We start from the raw sequence: 18,722 nt of genomic DNA on the forward strand, positions 1-18,722 counted from the left end.
GGCCATCCCCAGCCCCCAACAATAAATAACGAGAGAAGGGCCTATCATTTCATTTTACCGGCCTTCAGTTTTTTCCCCGATTTTGTTTTTAACAAAATTAGGTGGTCTCGCTTTTCACTTTAAACACTCCCTTCTGCTTCTCCCATCACACTGCCAATGCAAACATCCTGCAGCCCTCCCTCCTCCTGCAAACCCTTACACTCACCCTTACCCCTCTGCAAACCCTAATCGTTAAACCTAACCCTAACCTGCTCCCCTGCACCTCTGCAACACCTAGCTTTTCTCTGCTTCAACTGCAGCAAACCCTGACTCGCTTCCTGCTTCCAAACCCTAACCCTATCTTCTCTTCCTCAAAACCCTAGCTCCCTATCCTCTCCTCCTCAAATTCTAACCCTGCCTCTCTCCCTGTCCCTCTCCCTCTCTCTCTCTCTCTCTCTGTGCGCTATCGCCAATGTTCAAGGCCATGGACAACCCTGCCTCCCGTAAGCGTAGACGAAACGAGCGTGTCTTCAGCTTCCATACCTTCGGCGATCCAGGATGCCCCTGCGACTACGATAGCCCCTTCCGCGATAATGTGCGAGCTTTCCTGCAGAACGTTGCAGAGCGCGAGCTTCACGATGTGGAGGGCCGATCAGCTTGGAGTCTGGCTCTGCAGGAGGACGTGCACAACGCTCACATCACTCTCGTTATCGTAGAGGAGAACATCCAGAACTCTCGTCATCCTCACTGCGATCATTGCCGCTGCATCGGTGAGTCTAGTAATGGAGCTTAATCATGATCTCGCTGCATAACTGCAGCAGTAATCTTCGTCAAGCTTACAACAATCTCTAAGGCTCGGCTTGCGCCAATCATGAAATTGACCTTCTTCCGATCGAATCTGATCATTCTTCCGTTCTGTTACGAAGTATTGCAACACACCGTAACGCCAAGATCGAGCAAACCCTAAATCTCACCACACTTGCTGTTGTCGTATGAGCAGGCTGGAGTCACCACTTGGTTTCGAACCGCCGTTACCATTTCATCATACCTGCGCCGGACATCGGTGACCGGCCGCTCGGAGGGGTTGCCGGAGCTGCAAGCGGCAAGGTGTGCCCGAACTGCCATGACCCCATCGCGGCTTCCGTTTACATCTGCTCAACATGCAACGAAGATGCAGTGCAAGGAAGCATTTTGGACCTGCAGAGTCACCTCCTCCATGGCGTGCTGCACTGCAACGGCTTTGGGCACCTTCTCTGCGTGAATGGCAGGGAGAAAGGATCGCGGTACGCATCTGGCAGAGAAATAGTCGACCTCTGGGATCGCATCTGTGCTATGCTTCGCGCCAGGTAAAGCGTTTCTGCGCTATTAGCTCCGATCCTCTCCACTCTCTATTTCGACGCAAAAAATGACTGTTCTGTTTGCATGTCAGGAAAGTAAGCGTGGAGGACCTCGCGAAGAAGAGATCGCTTGAGTTCAGGCTCTTGCATTGTGTGGCCTATGGAGAATCCTGGTTCGGCAGATGGGGATACAAGTTTGGCCATGGAAGCTTCGGCATCACACAGCAAATGTATGCCAAAGCCATAGAAGCAATCCGTGGAATGCCGTTGAACGTGATGATACAGCACTTTGAAGGTGTAGATCAAGATGTGATTTCCATCGTGTCCATGTATCAGCGGATCAGCGGCCAAGCTCTGCAGACAGTGGGAGACCTGGTTCGCTTTATGATGGAACTCAAGGTGAGGTTGCCTCTGCACGCAACTACTAACAAGAGCTATCCCAAGATCAGCTTCAATAGAGACCTTGAGCGCAAGGGCGGCGGCAGCAACAGCAACGGCAGCGGAAATACCTCCGGAAATGAAATGCCCTGTAGATGGTCGGTGAAACGGCTAGAGCTTGCGACACAGGTGATTGTCGAAGCTCTGAAAAACTGTGAGAAAAAGTGGATGCCAAGGCAGGATGTGCGGGATGCTGCTAGGGTTTACATCGGCGACACTGGTTTATTAGATTTCGTGCTGAAATCGCTTGGTAATAGGGTGGTGGGGGGCCATGTGGTGCGCAGAGCGGTGAATCCCATCACCAAAGTGCTGGAGTATAGTTTGGACGACGTCAGTGGCGGCGTTGCTGCAAATAGTAGTGCAATTCGATCTGATTCCAAGCTGGGAGCTTTGAATACAGTGTGCGAGGTGGGGAGAGCAGAGGTGCTGAGAGACATACTGTATCTGTACAGGCATGTGCTGGATAGCTACAAGCCAGCGAGGAGAGGTTTGAAGAGCGTGCTGACAGCGATTCCAACTGCAACGAGGATCATATTGGATACGAAGCAGATGATAAAGGATTACAGGGGGGAAGTCACAAGGAATTGCGCCAACACAGAGTGGGGGATGGACGACGATGAGATGCTCAGGGTCATGTGCACTGTTCATATCAAGGAGGAGGATCAGCTGCTGCACCAGGCTGAGGAAGGGCTTTTTGACGATGTTCTGGATGTGCTGCTCAGCAGCGGAAGCACTAGTACCGGCAGCAGCGTAGGAAGCGGCGCTGTCAGCAAGAGGCCGAGCCCGCCTGCGGAGCTGGTGGTGCTTCCCCCGCATGCCACCGTGGGCGAGCTCAAGCGTGAGGCCGAGAGGGCCTTCAGAGACACCTATTTCATAATGCGCGATTTCAAACTAGAGGTCGTTCCCACGCTGGACGGTGTAGATGATGATGATCTGCTGTTTGGGAACATCGAGTCGGGCTCCCATGTAGTGGTGCATGGCAGTGGGGTCGATGCAGGCAGCGAGCTCCGCTTCGAAGGCGGCAGCGACAGCTGGGTTGTCGACTGCCCCTGCGGTGCTAAGGATGATGATGGCGAGCGTATGATCGCCTGCGACGTTTGCGAGGTCTGGCAGCACACTCGCTGTGGTAACATTGCCGACTCCGATGCCGTCCCGCAGCGCTTCCTCTGCAGCAACTGCTCCATTGGCTTCTTTAAAGCGACGCTTTAATCACCCACCTCCTCCCAATTCGCCCACGTTGCTTCCATACTTTTCGCTTAATCACCCCTTTTCCTCCTTACCACCTCCAATGCCTCCTTCCCTTCAATCTCCCCCTTAATCACCCAATAATGTCCCCCTGATTCACCATCATCCTCCTCAATCTCCTGCTCATCCACATTCTTTTAAGGTCTCCATGCTTTCCCCTTGGCCGTGGCCCAGTAATCTCCTCCAGTTTACCCACATTCGCCCCTTAACCCCACCTCCTTTCCCCTAAATCACCCCTGAATCCCCCCACTTAATCACCACGAGTTACTCCCTTAATTGCGTAGTAACATCGTACTCTCGCCACCCTTGTAGTAATTAACATCCTCCATATGTACATGTAACAATCTTCCAATACATGCATCTACTTTATACATGCGTCTACTTTTCATAACCCACATTCACCATACTTGCTTGCACGGTTTATTTAAACATTAATCTGATCCCCATGCGTTTCTCACTTCCCTTGATGATTGCCAGCTCCAATCCCTTTTTTTTTTGTTGTTGAAAAACATTAACATATGAAGTAGGTGGATATAGTAAGGTGCCCCCTGCATGAATGCGCATCCGCCAGGCCCTGCAATTTTCTAATAATTCATGCATGTCTGCCTTGCTAATAGATTATACTCACTGCGGCCTATTTTTGATTAAAAAATTTAAGGTATTTGGTATCACACAATTGTTACGTTAAATGTCCCTCCAAGTAATGTCTAAGCTCTCTCATGTTCACTAAACGCTTCCTACGCCCTCAAGTTCAAGCGTTCTTGACATGTCAACTTGTCTGGAATACCTTATAAGATGGAGAGTTCGGAAGCGTAAACTCATATAGTTGGTCGTGTGTGTGCACGACAATATATACCTATCATGCGGCACCCTTAATTGAAAGCTTAAACGCACCTAACAGTGGACCACTCCGTTAAGTTAATTTCAAGTCTATTCTATTTATGCATTGATTTCGTCGATTAGTAAACAAGAGTCCTCAGTAGACAACAGCACTAGTCTGTAGACATCAGTACTTAGATATCAGTACTAGTCTATCTTAGTCATGGATTGATTATGTGATCAATAGACAGCAACCAAATGACTTTTGGTTGGTGTACTTAATCAAACTTCTAACCCCCTTTTTTTTTTCCCTTCTTTGCAACTCTTTACTTCATTAGCTTCAATATTGATCCTGATAACGGTATCACAGGTAGAATGGCTTATATTACTGAATTCTTGAGTGTCATTGATCCTAAGAATTCTACAGCTTTCATTGACTTTCATTGATCCTGATAACGGTATCGCAAGTAGAATGGCTTATGTTACCGAAATCTTGAGTGTCATTGGTCCTGAGAATTCTACACCTTTCATTGCCTTTCATTCCTAGGACAAATATAAACGAGTACCAAGAAATATAAGTAATGTAGGTATGTCTTTGATATATATAAAAGAGAATGACATCATTCTCTCCCAATATATCAACCTTCACATTCTTCTTGTGGAAAATAGAAGCACTAGGAATGAAATTGTGATGGAACTCTTTATAAAATGGCAACATGATGATATTTTTTTGCATTTATATAACACATCTTAAATCTTTTTATTTGGATGGTGCAAGGCATCTTAAATTTGTCATGCGCCATTCTCTTCAGTAGTGAGGTTCAACCTTATTGCATTCAGAGAAGTACATCAACACATCCACTACATGTTCTAGAACATTGATATTGAAATTGAGAATTGCCATAAATTTGCATTCCAAACCCTCCTCTCTCTCTCTCTCTCTCTCTCTCTCTCTCTCTCTCTCTCTCTCTCTCTCTCTCGTATGTGTGGGGAAGCATGCACACACACACACACACACACACCCTCCACCCACTTCCGCCGGCCCCACACACACAAGATAGTCTCCATTGTGGACCGTGATAACTGGCAAATTTATGCTGGCCTTTTGTGAACCCAAAAGCCATGGTAGTTTTTGCATTTTCCAAGGGATAAATGTGTCACCTTGTAAGACTAAGAAAAACATTTTTAAAATGAAGGTTAATTTCCTACACACGAGGGGTTGTATTTTGAATATGGGTTATATACTAGAAGTCATATGAATTAAGAGGTCTAAGAATTATTATTTTTAATAATGTTGTAGTAAAGCATTTAAGAACACATTAGTACCATAGTGGTACAAAACCATGTATGTGCACATTGCACTATTGAAAAGAAAATATGGGCATCTCAGGCTATTTTTAGATTTAACTCTAGTCCAAAATTGTTGTAACCATATTACTCTATGACTACATCATGCTCGACAATGTCAACATGATTTGAATCTCTCTCTCTCTCTCTCTCTCTCTCTCTCTCTCTCTCTCTCTCTCAACACACACACACACACACATACATATATATATATACACACACATACATACATACATACATACATACATATATATATATATGTATGTATGTATGTATGTATGTATGTATATATGTATGTATGTGTGTATGTGTGTGTATATATATGTATGTGTGTGTGTGTGTGTGTGTGTGTGTGTGTGTGTATATATTGAGAGAGAGAGAGAGAGAGAGAGAGAGAGAGATACAGAGATCATGATCATGAGCAGTAGTATGCACCATGACGTCTACATCTACATCTTCATCCATGTTAGGGGCATGTGTATCCTCTTTGATCTCATTAAAAATCTCTACATACACATCAATATCCACCACAAAATAAGATTTGATTAACACCAGCTTTGTAGCTCACCAGGACATAAATATGTCTTTTCAGGGGCTTGCTAAAAAAAACACATCTTGTGAATGGGAGAAATATTTTAGAATTTCTCTTCTAAGGCATGTCTTCATGAATGTGGCAAACCTTAGAAAATTATTAAATCATCATAAGTAGAGTATATCCAACATTATAATCTAAACAAGTTACAAATTTACAAAGTAGGTTCCTACATGCAAGAAAAAAAGATCTTGACTCATACATTTATCCTAAACCTTGTACATAGTATTTAAGATATGAGAGAGAGGTTTTTTATGACAAAAAAAACTGCATTGAATTTACTTCTTAGAATCTCTTTTCAGTCATTGAGTCTTTGACACCCAAAGTATGACAATAGTGTGAGCTAATATGCCGGTGATTTACTTTAGCTATACAAATAAATCAATGTCCCCACTAAAGTAATTGGTCAAGAATACGTATCTAAACATTTCAATTTAGTTAGAACACAAGGTGATGGTCTCAACTTTCAAAACTGCATTGATAACAAAATACCGTATATGAATCCTTACTTATATTTGGATCATCTATGAAAATAGTGTTCATTATTATATAAAATGACTAGATATTCCACTTAAATCCTTATGAGATGTTTAAAATGCGTGAAGTAGACCGAGGAACTCACAGATGAGTTATTTCACTCCACTATTTGATCTATCAGTGTAAACACACATAAACACGCACAAAAACACACCTTTCATAGAAAGGTGCATAATGGAAATTTTTATTATAAAAGTGATATTTTTATTGAATTTAATTTCTATGCATAGAAAGATGCATAAAGGATTTTTTTTATTTCAAGTGTTATTCTCATTAAAATTGATTCTATGCATAGAAAGATGCATAAATGATTTATTTTTATTTCAAAAGTGTTATTCTCATTAAAATTGATTTTATGCATAGAAAGATGCATAAAGGATTTATTTTTATTTCAAAAGTGTTATTCTCACTTCCTCTCTTTTCACTCTCCAAAGGTAAGAGTCCCTCCCTCTTTTTCTACTTTCCTTGGAATCTCACTCTTCTCTACCTCTCTCTCCACTCTAGCTTTTTATGGCTATGGTTTTATAGGTTTGCTGAGCTTTTTATGGCTATGGTTTTATAGGTTTTTACTTCCTCTCTCTCTTTCTCTCTCTCTCTCTCTCTCTCTCTCTCTCTCTCTCTCCACATGCTCCAAGGTACGCTCCAAACCCTCTCTCTTGCTCTTACTTTTTTTCAAGTTCCTTATTTTTTGGGCATATCCATAGCCATAGATGCCCATGGCCTAAACATAGAGGCATGGCTATATGCATGGAGTCATGACTATGGCCATGGGCATGCATGCATGCCCATGGCTCTATGCATGCATAGATCCTAAGATGCATACATGTCCATGGCTCTATGCATGCCCATAAAGCCTAAGAATGGAGTCATGACTATGGCCATGGGCATGCATAGAGCCTAAGATACATGTATGTCCATGGCTCTATGCATGCCCATAAAGCCTAAGAATAGAGGCATGGATGCCCATGGCTCTATCCCATGATAGAGGCATATGCATGCATAGAGCCATATGTATGCATGATTTCTCTATGCATGCATAGAGCCTAAGAATGGAGGCATGGATGCCCATGGGTCTATGCATGCATGCCCATAGAGTCTAATCACGTGTCTAAGCCACAAGCATGCCTACTAATAATGTGTGTTTTTGTCTAGATCATATGGTTGTGCCTCTCATTGACAAGGAGTATCGGGCATTTATGGCCCGCATGGCTCCTAAGCAACAGCATAGAGTAGCTTCTAATCTCAGGGTCTCTCTTTCCACATCCACTTCATGAGCTTCGGCCTCTAGGACTTCAGCGTCTGTGCTCTCTAGATCGAGAGCAGAGGTCACAGGAATGTTGTGGTGATACCGATGCCATCAATCCCCCCCCTCCCAGCACGGCAACCTTCCCGGTCTCGTGGATCCCATGTCTCCACATCCATACAAAATACACCCTAGGCTACACCTTCTCATCGCAGTTATGCAAGCCCATCTATAGCTACCCCATCTATTGAGGTTACACCCACCTGCACCCCTTCTCGCACTCCGCATAGAGAGCTCCCACAGGGCTACTCATATTTTGTGGATGATGAGGGGGCCATCATCCAAAATGAGGACGGGAAGAAGGTTTTGGGCTGGATGCATGATTTGACAGCCTCGGCCTTTTGCCATAGTGTCATGCTCCCCTCGAGGAAGCAAGATAAGGGGAGAAAGGATTATGTGATCTCCATGGTTCACAGGGAGTTTCTCGTACCCTCGATGGATGACCATTTCTCCACATCCTACATGAACAAAAGAATGAGGGATTTCATGAGCCATTGTCAATCCAAGGCTCGTGATGCTTATAGGGAGGGAAAAGGGAAGCCGGATTGGCTAGACAAAGAAGAGTGGAAGATTATCAAGAAGAAGGATTTTAGACACGCGCCCGAAAAATGGAAATAACAACTTGATGTGGTGAAAGCGCGCTTAGAGGCGGGCTTCTCTTCTCACCTTGGCAGTGGTAGTTGGGCAAACTTTAACGAGGATTTTGTAAGTATTTTCAACTTGTATGCTAAGTTTTTTTTACATGGCATAATAACACATGTATTAATATCTTTCTTTGTGCATCTTATAGTTTAAGTATATTGGGCGTGAGGCCACTCCTCGTGAGAGAGGGTATGGTAGGAGGAAAGGCATAAAGTGCCTCATCACCAAGCTCCTCAATCATGATGAGGAGGTACATAGTCTCTTTCTCTATCTCTTTCTCTTTACGATGTCGTCGATGTAGTCTCTTGTTCTTCCTCTCAAGTCTTAGCTTGATTTTGTTTTGTAGGAGGATATTCCCGGGCCCTTGGAAGCCCGCTGAGATCACTTTTGATGAAGACAACCAGGAAGAAGATGCGGGGGAGCAAGGGTAAGATATGTGAGATTAGCAAGAGGAGGATGCTAGGTGACGAAGAATATTAGCGTCAGTCGGGTCATATGTGTTGTCCCCATTTTATATGCCTACTACGGGCTTAAACCCTTTCTTTTTGGTATCCCAAACTCAATGTAAATATTGATGATCAATACAATGCTTTTGTGTTTGTCTCCAATAATTGTATTTTTAATATGTTCAAAATATTTACATGTCCTTAGATGGCAGGATAGTTTGGGCAGTGAGGGAGGATGGTCCCCCCTCACTGCCCAAAAATTTTCCAGTTCACAAAGTCGATATTTAGCTTGGTAACAAACTCGATATAAATGTCGGTATCAGAGTTGGTGTTATCATCGGTGTTAGAGTTGATAGTAGACTCGGTATAAAATTTGATATTCAAGTCGGTAAAAAACTTGATATTAAAGTTGGAAATGCAATTTGAATACTGACTTGAATATCGATGCTCTTACTGACTCTGTTACCAATGATAGTACCAACCCTATTACCGATGTTGTTTACTGACTGTATGTCACCGAGGCCAATTCCGAGGCTAGTACTGACTCCACCACTATGAATCCTAAAAATTGCTAAGTGTGATATCCTCGGTGCTACAGTCGGTATCTGGCCGATATGTTGTAGTGTGATCTCAAAAAATCCCAATTTTCCTTCACTATGATGATATGAAAAATGAAAACCTTTGATTTTCACTATCCATGTGTTCTAAATAACTCCATAAAGTTGGTCAGTTAAGAGGACATAAATATGTTCACAGGCTTTTTTCTGTCCTATTACCAAACTAGTGTTGATGTTATAAATGTGGGTGAAAGACCTTATGTAAAATAAGATAGGTTGTTATGTTACTCTATGTACTCACGATTAGTGCAATTACCATCACCATGGATGGAATTAGGATTTTGGCTATATGAAAAATGACCATGGTTTAGCACCACATGATTGCGAATTGAGATAAAGATTATCATTACCATGAAAAGTATCATAAGTAGTTCTCTTATCCATTTATTAAAGTAATAATAAATTAAAATATAATCACCATTGATATGCATAGAATGACTAGTGTTACTGCCACTTGAAACATAATTATCATCACCATCATCACGCATGGGATAATGAGATAATTAGAACCAATCTATTTATGATCACTATGGTTAACATCTATTAAGAAAATTAGTCCTATACCTTTCCATCTGAAAGAAGATAAGCATGGGCTCAATGAAATGCTACCTTCCATAATGTCTATTTATTGTGAATACAAAAAAGGTAAGAAAAAGTTATTTTTGATAGAGAGATTACTTCTAGTTGGTGCTAATTTCTATTATCCCTCTATTTTCCTCTTCTCCTATGGGAGCTTTGGAGCTTCTCTATTCTCCATCCTCTCTTGAAGATTACCCTCTCCCTCTTGATGGCCAAGGACTTGCTTGTGGGCTTCACTTCTATCCAAAGAATCAAGCCAAAATCAAAGGTAACCTCTAATGAGTTTAATGGTTTTTTCTATTCCTCTCAATGATTTTCTTGTTCTCAACCCCTCTAAAGCTTGAGAAGATTTCAATGGAATAGTTTTCTCTTGAAATCAAGTTTTCCAATGATTCATAATGTTTAATTAGATTAATGCTAGTCTTTATGCTTAATTATAATGTTTCCTTTAAGAAAATCTCTCTTTTGGAAGGATTAATCATATTTATGATTAGATCCTTGTTAGAAGGGTGATTCTCAATGATAATCTCTTTATTTTTAATCAAAACTCTAGGCTTGATAAGCTAGAGAAAGAGATTAGATATTGTCATGATTTTTAATCTAGTAAAAAACATGGTTAATTCCTTTTAGCTTGATTGTGAGTAAGAAAAATCATATTTAATCATTCTAAATTGAAAGAGGGTTATGCTAACATTTTTAGAAATGAGGAATGGTTATTTTATAATAATAAAGAGATTTATCTATAATTATGCTTATAATTATGATTATATTTATATTATGTATGCATAATTTAATTTTAGTCTAAAATAAGAGTTCCTATCATATTTCCATTACAAGTATTCATTTTAAAATATAAAATTGAACATTCTCAGTAATTGCACCGAAGCTATGGTAATTTTTTAAAAAAAAAAGATAAAACTTATTTTTATGCATAATTTTAATAAAGCAAAAAGAGGAATTCCTATCATATTCTAGGCACAAATATTCCTATGCTAAAAGAATGATTTTTGTCATTCTTATGGAAAATTCTTTTATAGAGTTTATGCATAATTAATTAAATAGAGAAAAGAGAAATTTTAGTGATATCTATTTTTACATGCATGATAAATTTTATGCAAAAAGAGGAGTTTTGAGCATTATCCAATTGATAGAAAAATAAAGAAGGTTATGCATATTTTTTTCCTAGAATCATTTAATTTTTGAGAATTATGGAAATGATTCATTTAAATAATTGGATTAGTGTTTATACTGAAAGAAGAAATATGGGTATAAATGATTTTGTAAATCCCACGAATCCTTTATTCAAAAAGAAGAATATTGAGTATATCTTATTTTGAGAAATTTGAGAAATAATGAGAAAATATTCATCGAGAAAACTTGGATAAGTCTTAAACAGAAAAAAAAGAATTTAGAATACTTTTAGCCTTTGGAAATTTGAAGTATACGTCCAGATTTTTGGAAAATAGAATTTTGGAGTACTTTCTGAACAAGAAAAGGGCTTCCGAGAAAAAGACTAGAAACACGCTTACTTGAATGAACATATGATTGATTTATTCCTAGATTCCTTGGAAAAAGAATCTGGAATCCCTGAGAGGATCAAGGATCCAAAAAGTGAACGGAAATTTAGATTTAAACATGGGACGTCCATCTATAAAATCCAATTCATCGATTAAAAGTCTTCATTAATGAAACTTAAGGAATGAAAACACAATACGTAAATGCTCTTTCGGTGTTTTTATTATAAAGTTTTGATAAAATTTATTTTCCCTTTTTAAGCCTTCAACAACACTCTCATTCTTTAGATTTAATGGAATCAAGAAAAAAGTTACATTTAACTAAGCCAAGTAATTGGTGAAAACTTAGAAAAGTTCTATCAGTATCAAAAGTTGAGTAATTGTACTTTCAACCTGAGTGAATGGATGTGAATGGATGTGAACAGATATGAATAGATGTGAACAGATGTGAATGGATGTGAACAGATGTGAATAGATGTGAATGGATGTGAACAGATGTGAATGGATGTGAATGGATGTGAATAGATGTGAATGGATGTGGATGTAAATGGATGTGAATGGATGTGAACAGATGTGAATGGATGTGAATGGATGTGAATAGATGTGAATGGATGTGAACAGATGTGAATGGATGTGAATGGATGTGAATGGATTTGATATGATATGAATGGAGGTAAATGGATGTGAATGGAGGTAAATGGATGTGATATAATGTGAATGGAGAAGAATGGATGTGAATGGATGTAGGATGATGTGAATGGATGTGATTGGATATGGAAATGATGTGAATGGATGTAGGACGATGGGAATAGATATGAATGGATGGGGAATGATGCGATAAGAAATGACGTGGAATAATGTGGAGTTTGACGTGGAATAATGTGAATGGATGTGAATGGATTTGATATGATATGAATGGAGGTAAATGGATGTGAATGGAGGTAAATGGATGTGATATGATGTGAATGGAGAAGAATGGATGTGAATGGATGTAGGATGATGCGAATGGATGTGATTGGATATGGAAATGATGTGAATGGATGTAGGATGATGGGAATAGATATGAATGGATGGGGAATGATGCGATGAGAAATGACGTGGAATAATGTGGAGTTTGTTGGAAACTGTATTTGTATATGAAACCTATTTTTAAAAGATTGTTTTATGTCAAGAATGCTGGGGGAGCATTCTGGATGAGGACCTAAGTGAAAAGGTTGTAACAGCTGACGGAGAGTCAACGAAGGACGACGTCTCACGTGGCAAGGTCGGGGCTGAGGTCTTGACCAACCTTGGTTCGATTAAAATGGTGAGCTTCCGGTACGGTAAATGAGGGACCAAGGAAGCGACCTATGAGTGAAGCGCTAGGTCACATGCTAAGGAATTTATTTTTCTTTTTTAAGCCTTCAACAACACTTTGATACTTTAGATTTAATGGAATCAAGAAAAAAGTTACCTTTAACTAAGTTAAGTAATTGGCGGAAACTTAAAAAAGTTCTATCAGTATCAAAAGTAGAGTAACTGTACTTTCAACCTGAGTGAATGGATGTGAATAGATATGAATAGATATGAATGGATGTGAATGGATGTGAATGGATCTGAATGGATGTGAAACAGATGTGAATGGATGTGAATGAATGTGAATGGATGTGAATGAATGTGAATGAATATGAATGGATGTGAATGGATGTGAACAGATGTGAATGGATGTAAATGGATTTGATATGATATGAATGGATGTGAACAGATGTGAATGGATGTAAACAGATGTGAATGGATTTGATATGATATGAATGGATGTGAATGGATGTGAATGGATTTGATATGATATGAATGGAGGTGAATGGATGTGAATGGATGTGAATGGATTTGATATGATATGAATGGAGGTGAATGGATGTGAATGGAGGTGAATGGATGTAAATGGATGTGATATGATGTGAATGGAGAAGAATGGATGTGATATGATGTGAATGGATGTGAATGAATGTGAATGGATGTGAATGAATATGAATGGATGTGAATGGATGTGAATAGATGTGAATGGATGTAAATGGATTCGATATGATATGAATGGATGTGAACAGATGTGAATGGATGTAAACAGATGTGAATGGATTTGATATGATATGAATGGATGTGAATGGATGTGAATGGATTTGATTTGATATGAATGGAGGTGAATGGAGGTGAATGGATGTGAATGGATGTGAATGGAGAAGAATGGATGTGATATGATGTGAATGGAGAAGAATGGATGTGATATGATGTGAATGGAGAAGAATGGATGTGAATGGATGTAGGATGATGTGAATGGATGTGATTGGATATGGAAATGATGTGAATGGATGTAGGACGATGGGAATAGATATGAATGGATGGGAATAGATATGAATGGATGGGGAATGATGCGATGAAAAATGACATAGAATAATGTGGAGTTTGTTGGAAACTGTATTTGTATATGAAACCTATTTTTAAAATATTATTTTATGTTAAGAATGCTGGGGGAGCATTCTGATTATCTTGTCGAATGAGGTCGTAATGAGAGGACCTAAGTGAAAAGTTTGCAACAGCTGACAGTGGAGAGTCAACGAAGGACGTCTCTCATGTGGCAAGGTCGACCGAGGTCTTGACCAACCTCGGTTCGATTAAAATGGTGAGATTCCGATACGGTAAATGAGGGACCAAGGAAGTGACCTATGAGTGACGCGCTGGTCACCTGCCACCCAAGGAATTTATTTTTCCTTTTTAAGGCTTCAAAAACACTCTAATACTTTAGATTTAATGGAATCAAGAAAAAAGTTACCTTTAACTAAGCCAAGTAATTGGCGGAAACTTAGAAAAGTTTTATCAGTATCAAAAGTAGAGTAACTGTACTTTCAACCTGAGTGAATGGTTGTGAATGGATGTCAATAGATGTGAATGGATGTGAATGGATGTGAATGAATGTGAATAGATATGAATGGAGGTGAATGGATGTGAATGGATGTAAATGGATGTGAACATATGTGAATGGATGTGAATGGATGTGAACAGATGTGAATGGATGTGGATGTAAATGGATTTGATATGATATGAATGGAGGTGAATGGATGTAAATGGATGTGATATGATGTGAACGGAGAAGAATGGATGTGAATGGATGTGAATGGATGTGATTGGATATGAAAATGATGTGCATGGATGTAGGACAATGGGAATAGATATGAGTGGATGGGAATGATGCGATGAGAAATGACATGGAATAATGTGGAGTTTGTTGGAAACTGTATTTGTATATGAAACCTATTTTGAAAAGATTGTTTTATGTCAAGAATACTAGGGGAGCATTTTGATTATCTTATCGAATGAGGTCATGTGAGGACCTAAGTGAAAAGGTTCCAACAGCTGACGGAGAGTCAACGAAGGACGTCTCACGTGGCAAGGTTGGCCGAGGTCTTGACCAGCCTTGGTTCAATTAAAATGGTGAGCTTCCGATACGGTGGATGAGGGACCAAGGAAGCGACCTATGAGTGAAGCACCAGGTCATCTGCTAAAGTTCTGATAAAATTTATTTTTCCTTTTTAAGCCTTTAACAACACTCTAATACTTTAGATTTAATGGAGTCGAGAAAAAAGTTACCTTTAACTAAGCCAAGCAATTGGTGGAAACTTTAAAAAGTTACCTTTAACTAAGCCAAGTAATTGGTGGAAACTTAAAAAAGTTTTATCAGTATCAAAAGTAGAGTAACTGTACTTTCAACCTGAGTGAATGGATGTGAACATATGTGAATGGATGTGAATAGATGTGAATGGATGTAAATGGATGTGAATGGATGTAAATGGATGTGATACAATGTGAATAGATGTGAATGGAGGTGAATGGATGTGATACAATGTGAATAGATGTGAATGGAGGTGAATGGATGTGAATAGATGTGAATGGAGGTGAATGGAGGTGAATGGATGTGAATGGATGTGAATAGATGTGAATGGATGTGAATAGATGTGAATGGAGGTGAATGGAGGTGAATGGATGTGAATGGATGTAAATGGATTTGATATAAGGTGAATGGATGTAAATGGATGTGAACAGATGTGAATGGATGTGAATGGATGTGAACAGATGTGAATGGATGTAAATGGATTTGATATAATGTGAATGGAGGTGAATGGAGGTAAATGGATTTGATATAATGTGAATGGAGGAGGTGAATGGAGGTGAATGGATGTGAATGGAGGTGAATGGATGTGATATGATGTGAATGGATGTGAATGGATATAAGATAATGTGAATGGATATGATTGGATATGGAAATGATGTGAATGGATGTAGGACAATCGGAATAGATATGAATGGATGTAGGACAATCGGAATAGATATGAATGGATGTGGAATGATGCGATGAGAAATGATGTGGAATAATGTGGAGTTTGTTGGAAATTGTATTTGTATATGAAACCTATTTTTAAAAGATTGTTTGATGTCAAGAATGGTGGGGGAGCATTCTTATTATCTTGTCGAATTAGGTTGTGAGAGGACCTAAGTGAAAAGGTTGCAACAGCTAACGGAGAGTCAATGAAGGACGTCTCGCGCGTGGCAAGGTCGGTTGAGGTCTTGACCAGTCTCGGTTTGATTAAAATGGTGAGCTTCCACTATACGGTGGATGAGGGACCAAGGAAGCAACCTATGAGTGAAGCGCTAGGTCACCTGTTAAGGAACCTAGAGGGTGCTGGCCATACGATGCTCGGGCTATGGGTCGCCTAGGATACCCATGCGTACGTCTAGGAAGAAAATGAGTTGGAGTTGTTTTCTGAACACGGGCATGGATTTGGTTGTTTGGCCTTGCTGGTCTTCAACAGATGAGTTCATGGCTCTTTTACATGGATCTTGTTGGTTAATCTTGCTGATCTCCAATTGATAGTCCATATGGTTTCTATGTGATTATATTCCTAGGTACTATGGGCTAGGGACTATTGAAAAGGCCCCTGATTGAGTGAGCAGGTGGTGACCGTTCTGGTTACTGATGATGCCATCGATACGCTGAGAAATGATTGAAATTGGATTTTATGGTTGGAAAGTGGAAAAGTTGGAAATTGGATTTGGATATTTTGGAGGATTATGATTCGAAATACTATGGTTTCATTTCAAGTCTGCTTTAAAGATAGTTGAATCTGTAAAAGGCAATTTCATATATTGGGTGCATAAGTGGTGTGTCTAAATTGTATTTTGCATGAGTGTCTGCTAGGGGGCCTGTGAACTCTTTTCCATGGTACCCGGGACAAAACATAACCAAATTTTCATAATGGATCCTATCAATACAATGGTTGGCTAACCCATGGGACTAGTTGGAGTGATGGATCTCTATAATTAAAATTCAATTCTGTTCAAGCTACGATAGTTGAAGTAAATCATGGATAATCCTTGTTCTATGGAAAAGAATCAATGGTTGTGCCTCTTTGATGAGGAAAAAAGCGTTGGTCTCTATGATCCAAGTGCAAGTTCCTCCCTTGATCCGGCCATGTGATCCGCAGGTTCGATCGGAATAAAAAAGGGAAGTTAAAGCCTTTGACTACGTTAGAATAATTCTCCTAGAGGAATCGCCTATGCTTTCTGGGCAAGGGAAGTTTTTTTTCTGAGTTCGGTTTTTGAAGAACCGATGGATTAGTGTCTTTTCCGGACATTCGTGGGTGAGGCCTCGAGTGGGAGGCTTTGCCCTGCGCAAGAAGTTGCTACTTCTGCTGCTAGCACCACAGTATTCAATGCATAAAGGGGGGAGGGATCTTTCAGCTGGTATCAGAGCAAATTGGTTGAAATTGATCAACCAAGAAGCAAGAAATGTCAAAAATTTATGAGTTACCTGTAAAAGATTGTAATTGGGTGACGAAATTCATACAAATTGATATTCAGAATGAAGATTCATAAATTGGGAATTGGGTTTTTAGATAGAAGTACCGTAATTGTGTGGAATCCCTGACTTGCTTGAGGCCTAGATATGATGGTGTTTACCTTATAACTCCAAGGATCATGACTACCCGTATATACCATGGGTATAACTGCAGCGCTTTTACTGACAATATATATGAGTGAATCTAAGACCTTGAAGTTATAAGCAAAATTGCTATCCCAGATGATGAATTATCTGAGGGATCTTTATCCGAGGATTTTGTGAGGGTTGAGCAAACTTTAAGGAACCCCAGAATTCACTTGGATCTAAAGTTGGATTTGAATTATAAATAAAGTGGTCTATTCACACTTGAGCGTCTTGGTTAAGTTAGAAAAAAGAGACTTAACAAAGAATTTTCATATTGATAGGATCATGGATCGAGGTCGTCATGGTAGGAATGCTAACCCTCAACTCGATGAGGAAGAGCTCGATCTAGATGTTTGCAAATCTCTTCATAGATCATCTCAGCCTTGACCTTTCAAACGTGAAGGGGAGCACTTGGGAGAAACAGTAGAGAAGTGGATCGAACCCATGGAAGAATACTTCGATGTCACTAGATACAATGATAAAAGTAAGGTGGCTCTTGCGAGGTTGAAAATCATTGAAACAGCCAGGGTAGCGTGGAGGAACCACTGTGAGATAAGCTGTTTGGATCGGAACACCCAAACATGGAATGATCTCTCAAAGCTTACCTAAGGAAGAGATTTTGTCCTCCTGGCTTCCTAGAAACTAAGATGAATGAATTCCTAGAGCAGCTAACCTAGGGAAGCCGAACCACAGAGGAATACCACCAGGCGTTCGCTCTCCTCCTCAAATACTCGCCACCACTAGATGAAGAACAACTGATGGCCAGGTTCATTCGGGGAATGAACAAACCTTTGAATACCCTGGTGAAGAATGCCAAGCCAGTTTCCATGGTCAAAGTCATACGGATTTCGCCAAGGCCTTTGTTGTCAAGGTCCCACCGAAGCCAGCACCATCATCTTTCAAAAGATTCCTAGCTCCAGAAGGTGATTCCAACTTTTTGCCTCTTAAGAGACAACAAGGTCAAACTCAGGATATGGGAAGTTCCAGAATGGAAGGTCTTTTTCCCGGATCACAATCCCATGAAATTAAACTTCAGAAGTTCCACCCTTGAACAAAGAAGTTAAATGCTTTAACTGTAAGGATACGGACGTCGCAAGATCGCCATACTCCTTTTGGATCAAGGATTTCAAGACAAGGAAGTCAAGGACCAAGATTCCAGATGCAAGCTCCTTCCTTCCAGAGTAATCAAGGTCCTTCCCGACAAAATCAAAAGGTAGATCCCCTAACCAACCCTTAGCTTCAATGCAAAGTAATGCAAGACCTCCACCTCAGAATAGGGGAAGTCAAAGAGAGATATTCCCAAATCGGCCATCT

General features: G+C 40.1%; 1 protein-coding gene across 1 annotated transcript; it reads left to right on the top strand.

The window, feature by feature from the left end:
- The first annotated feature begins 451 nt into the window (after nucleotides 1-451).
- On the top strand, nucleotides 452-3,344 carry LOC147622469 (PHD finger protein PERSISTENT TAPETAL CELL 1-like). Its single transcript, XM_086822649.1, has 3 exons — nucleotides 452-749; nucleotides 980-1,325; nucleotides 1,409-3,344. The coding sequence occupies exons 1-3, from the start codon at nucleotides 452-454 to the stop codon at nucleotides 2,961-2,963; spliced, it is 2,199 nt and encodes a 732-aa protein (XP_086678775.1). The 3' UTR covers nucleotides 2,964-3,344.
- The last annotated feature ends 15,378 nt before the right edge of the window (nucleotides 3,345-18,722 follow it).

This window comes from Cibotium barometz, chromosome 28, assembly GCF_041138505.1.
Source record: "Cibotium barometz isolate CiBa-2024 chromosome 28, ASM4113850v1, whole genome shotgun sequence".
Classification (NCBI taxonomy): Eukaryota; Viridiplantae; Streptophyta; class Polypodiopsida; order Cyatheales; family Cibotiaceae; genus Cibotium; species Cibotium barometz.

Excerpts from the sequence above, each read along its gene's own strand:
- LOC147622469 (XM_086822649.1), top strand. The coding sequence starts at position 452 with ATGTTCAAGGCCATGGACAACCCTGCCTCCCGTAAGCGTAGACGAAAC. Across the intron at positions 750-979 it reads CGATCATTGCCGCTGCATCG|GCTGGAGTCACCACTTGGTT; the intron begins GTGAGTCTAGTA and ends TCGTATGAGCAG. Across the intron at positions 1,326-1,408 it reads TGTGCTATGCTTCGCGCCAG|GAAAGTAAGCGTGGAGGACC; the intron begins GTAAAGCGTTTC and ends TTTGCATGTCAG.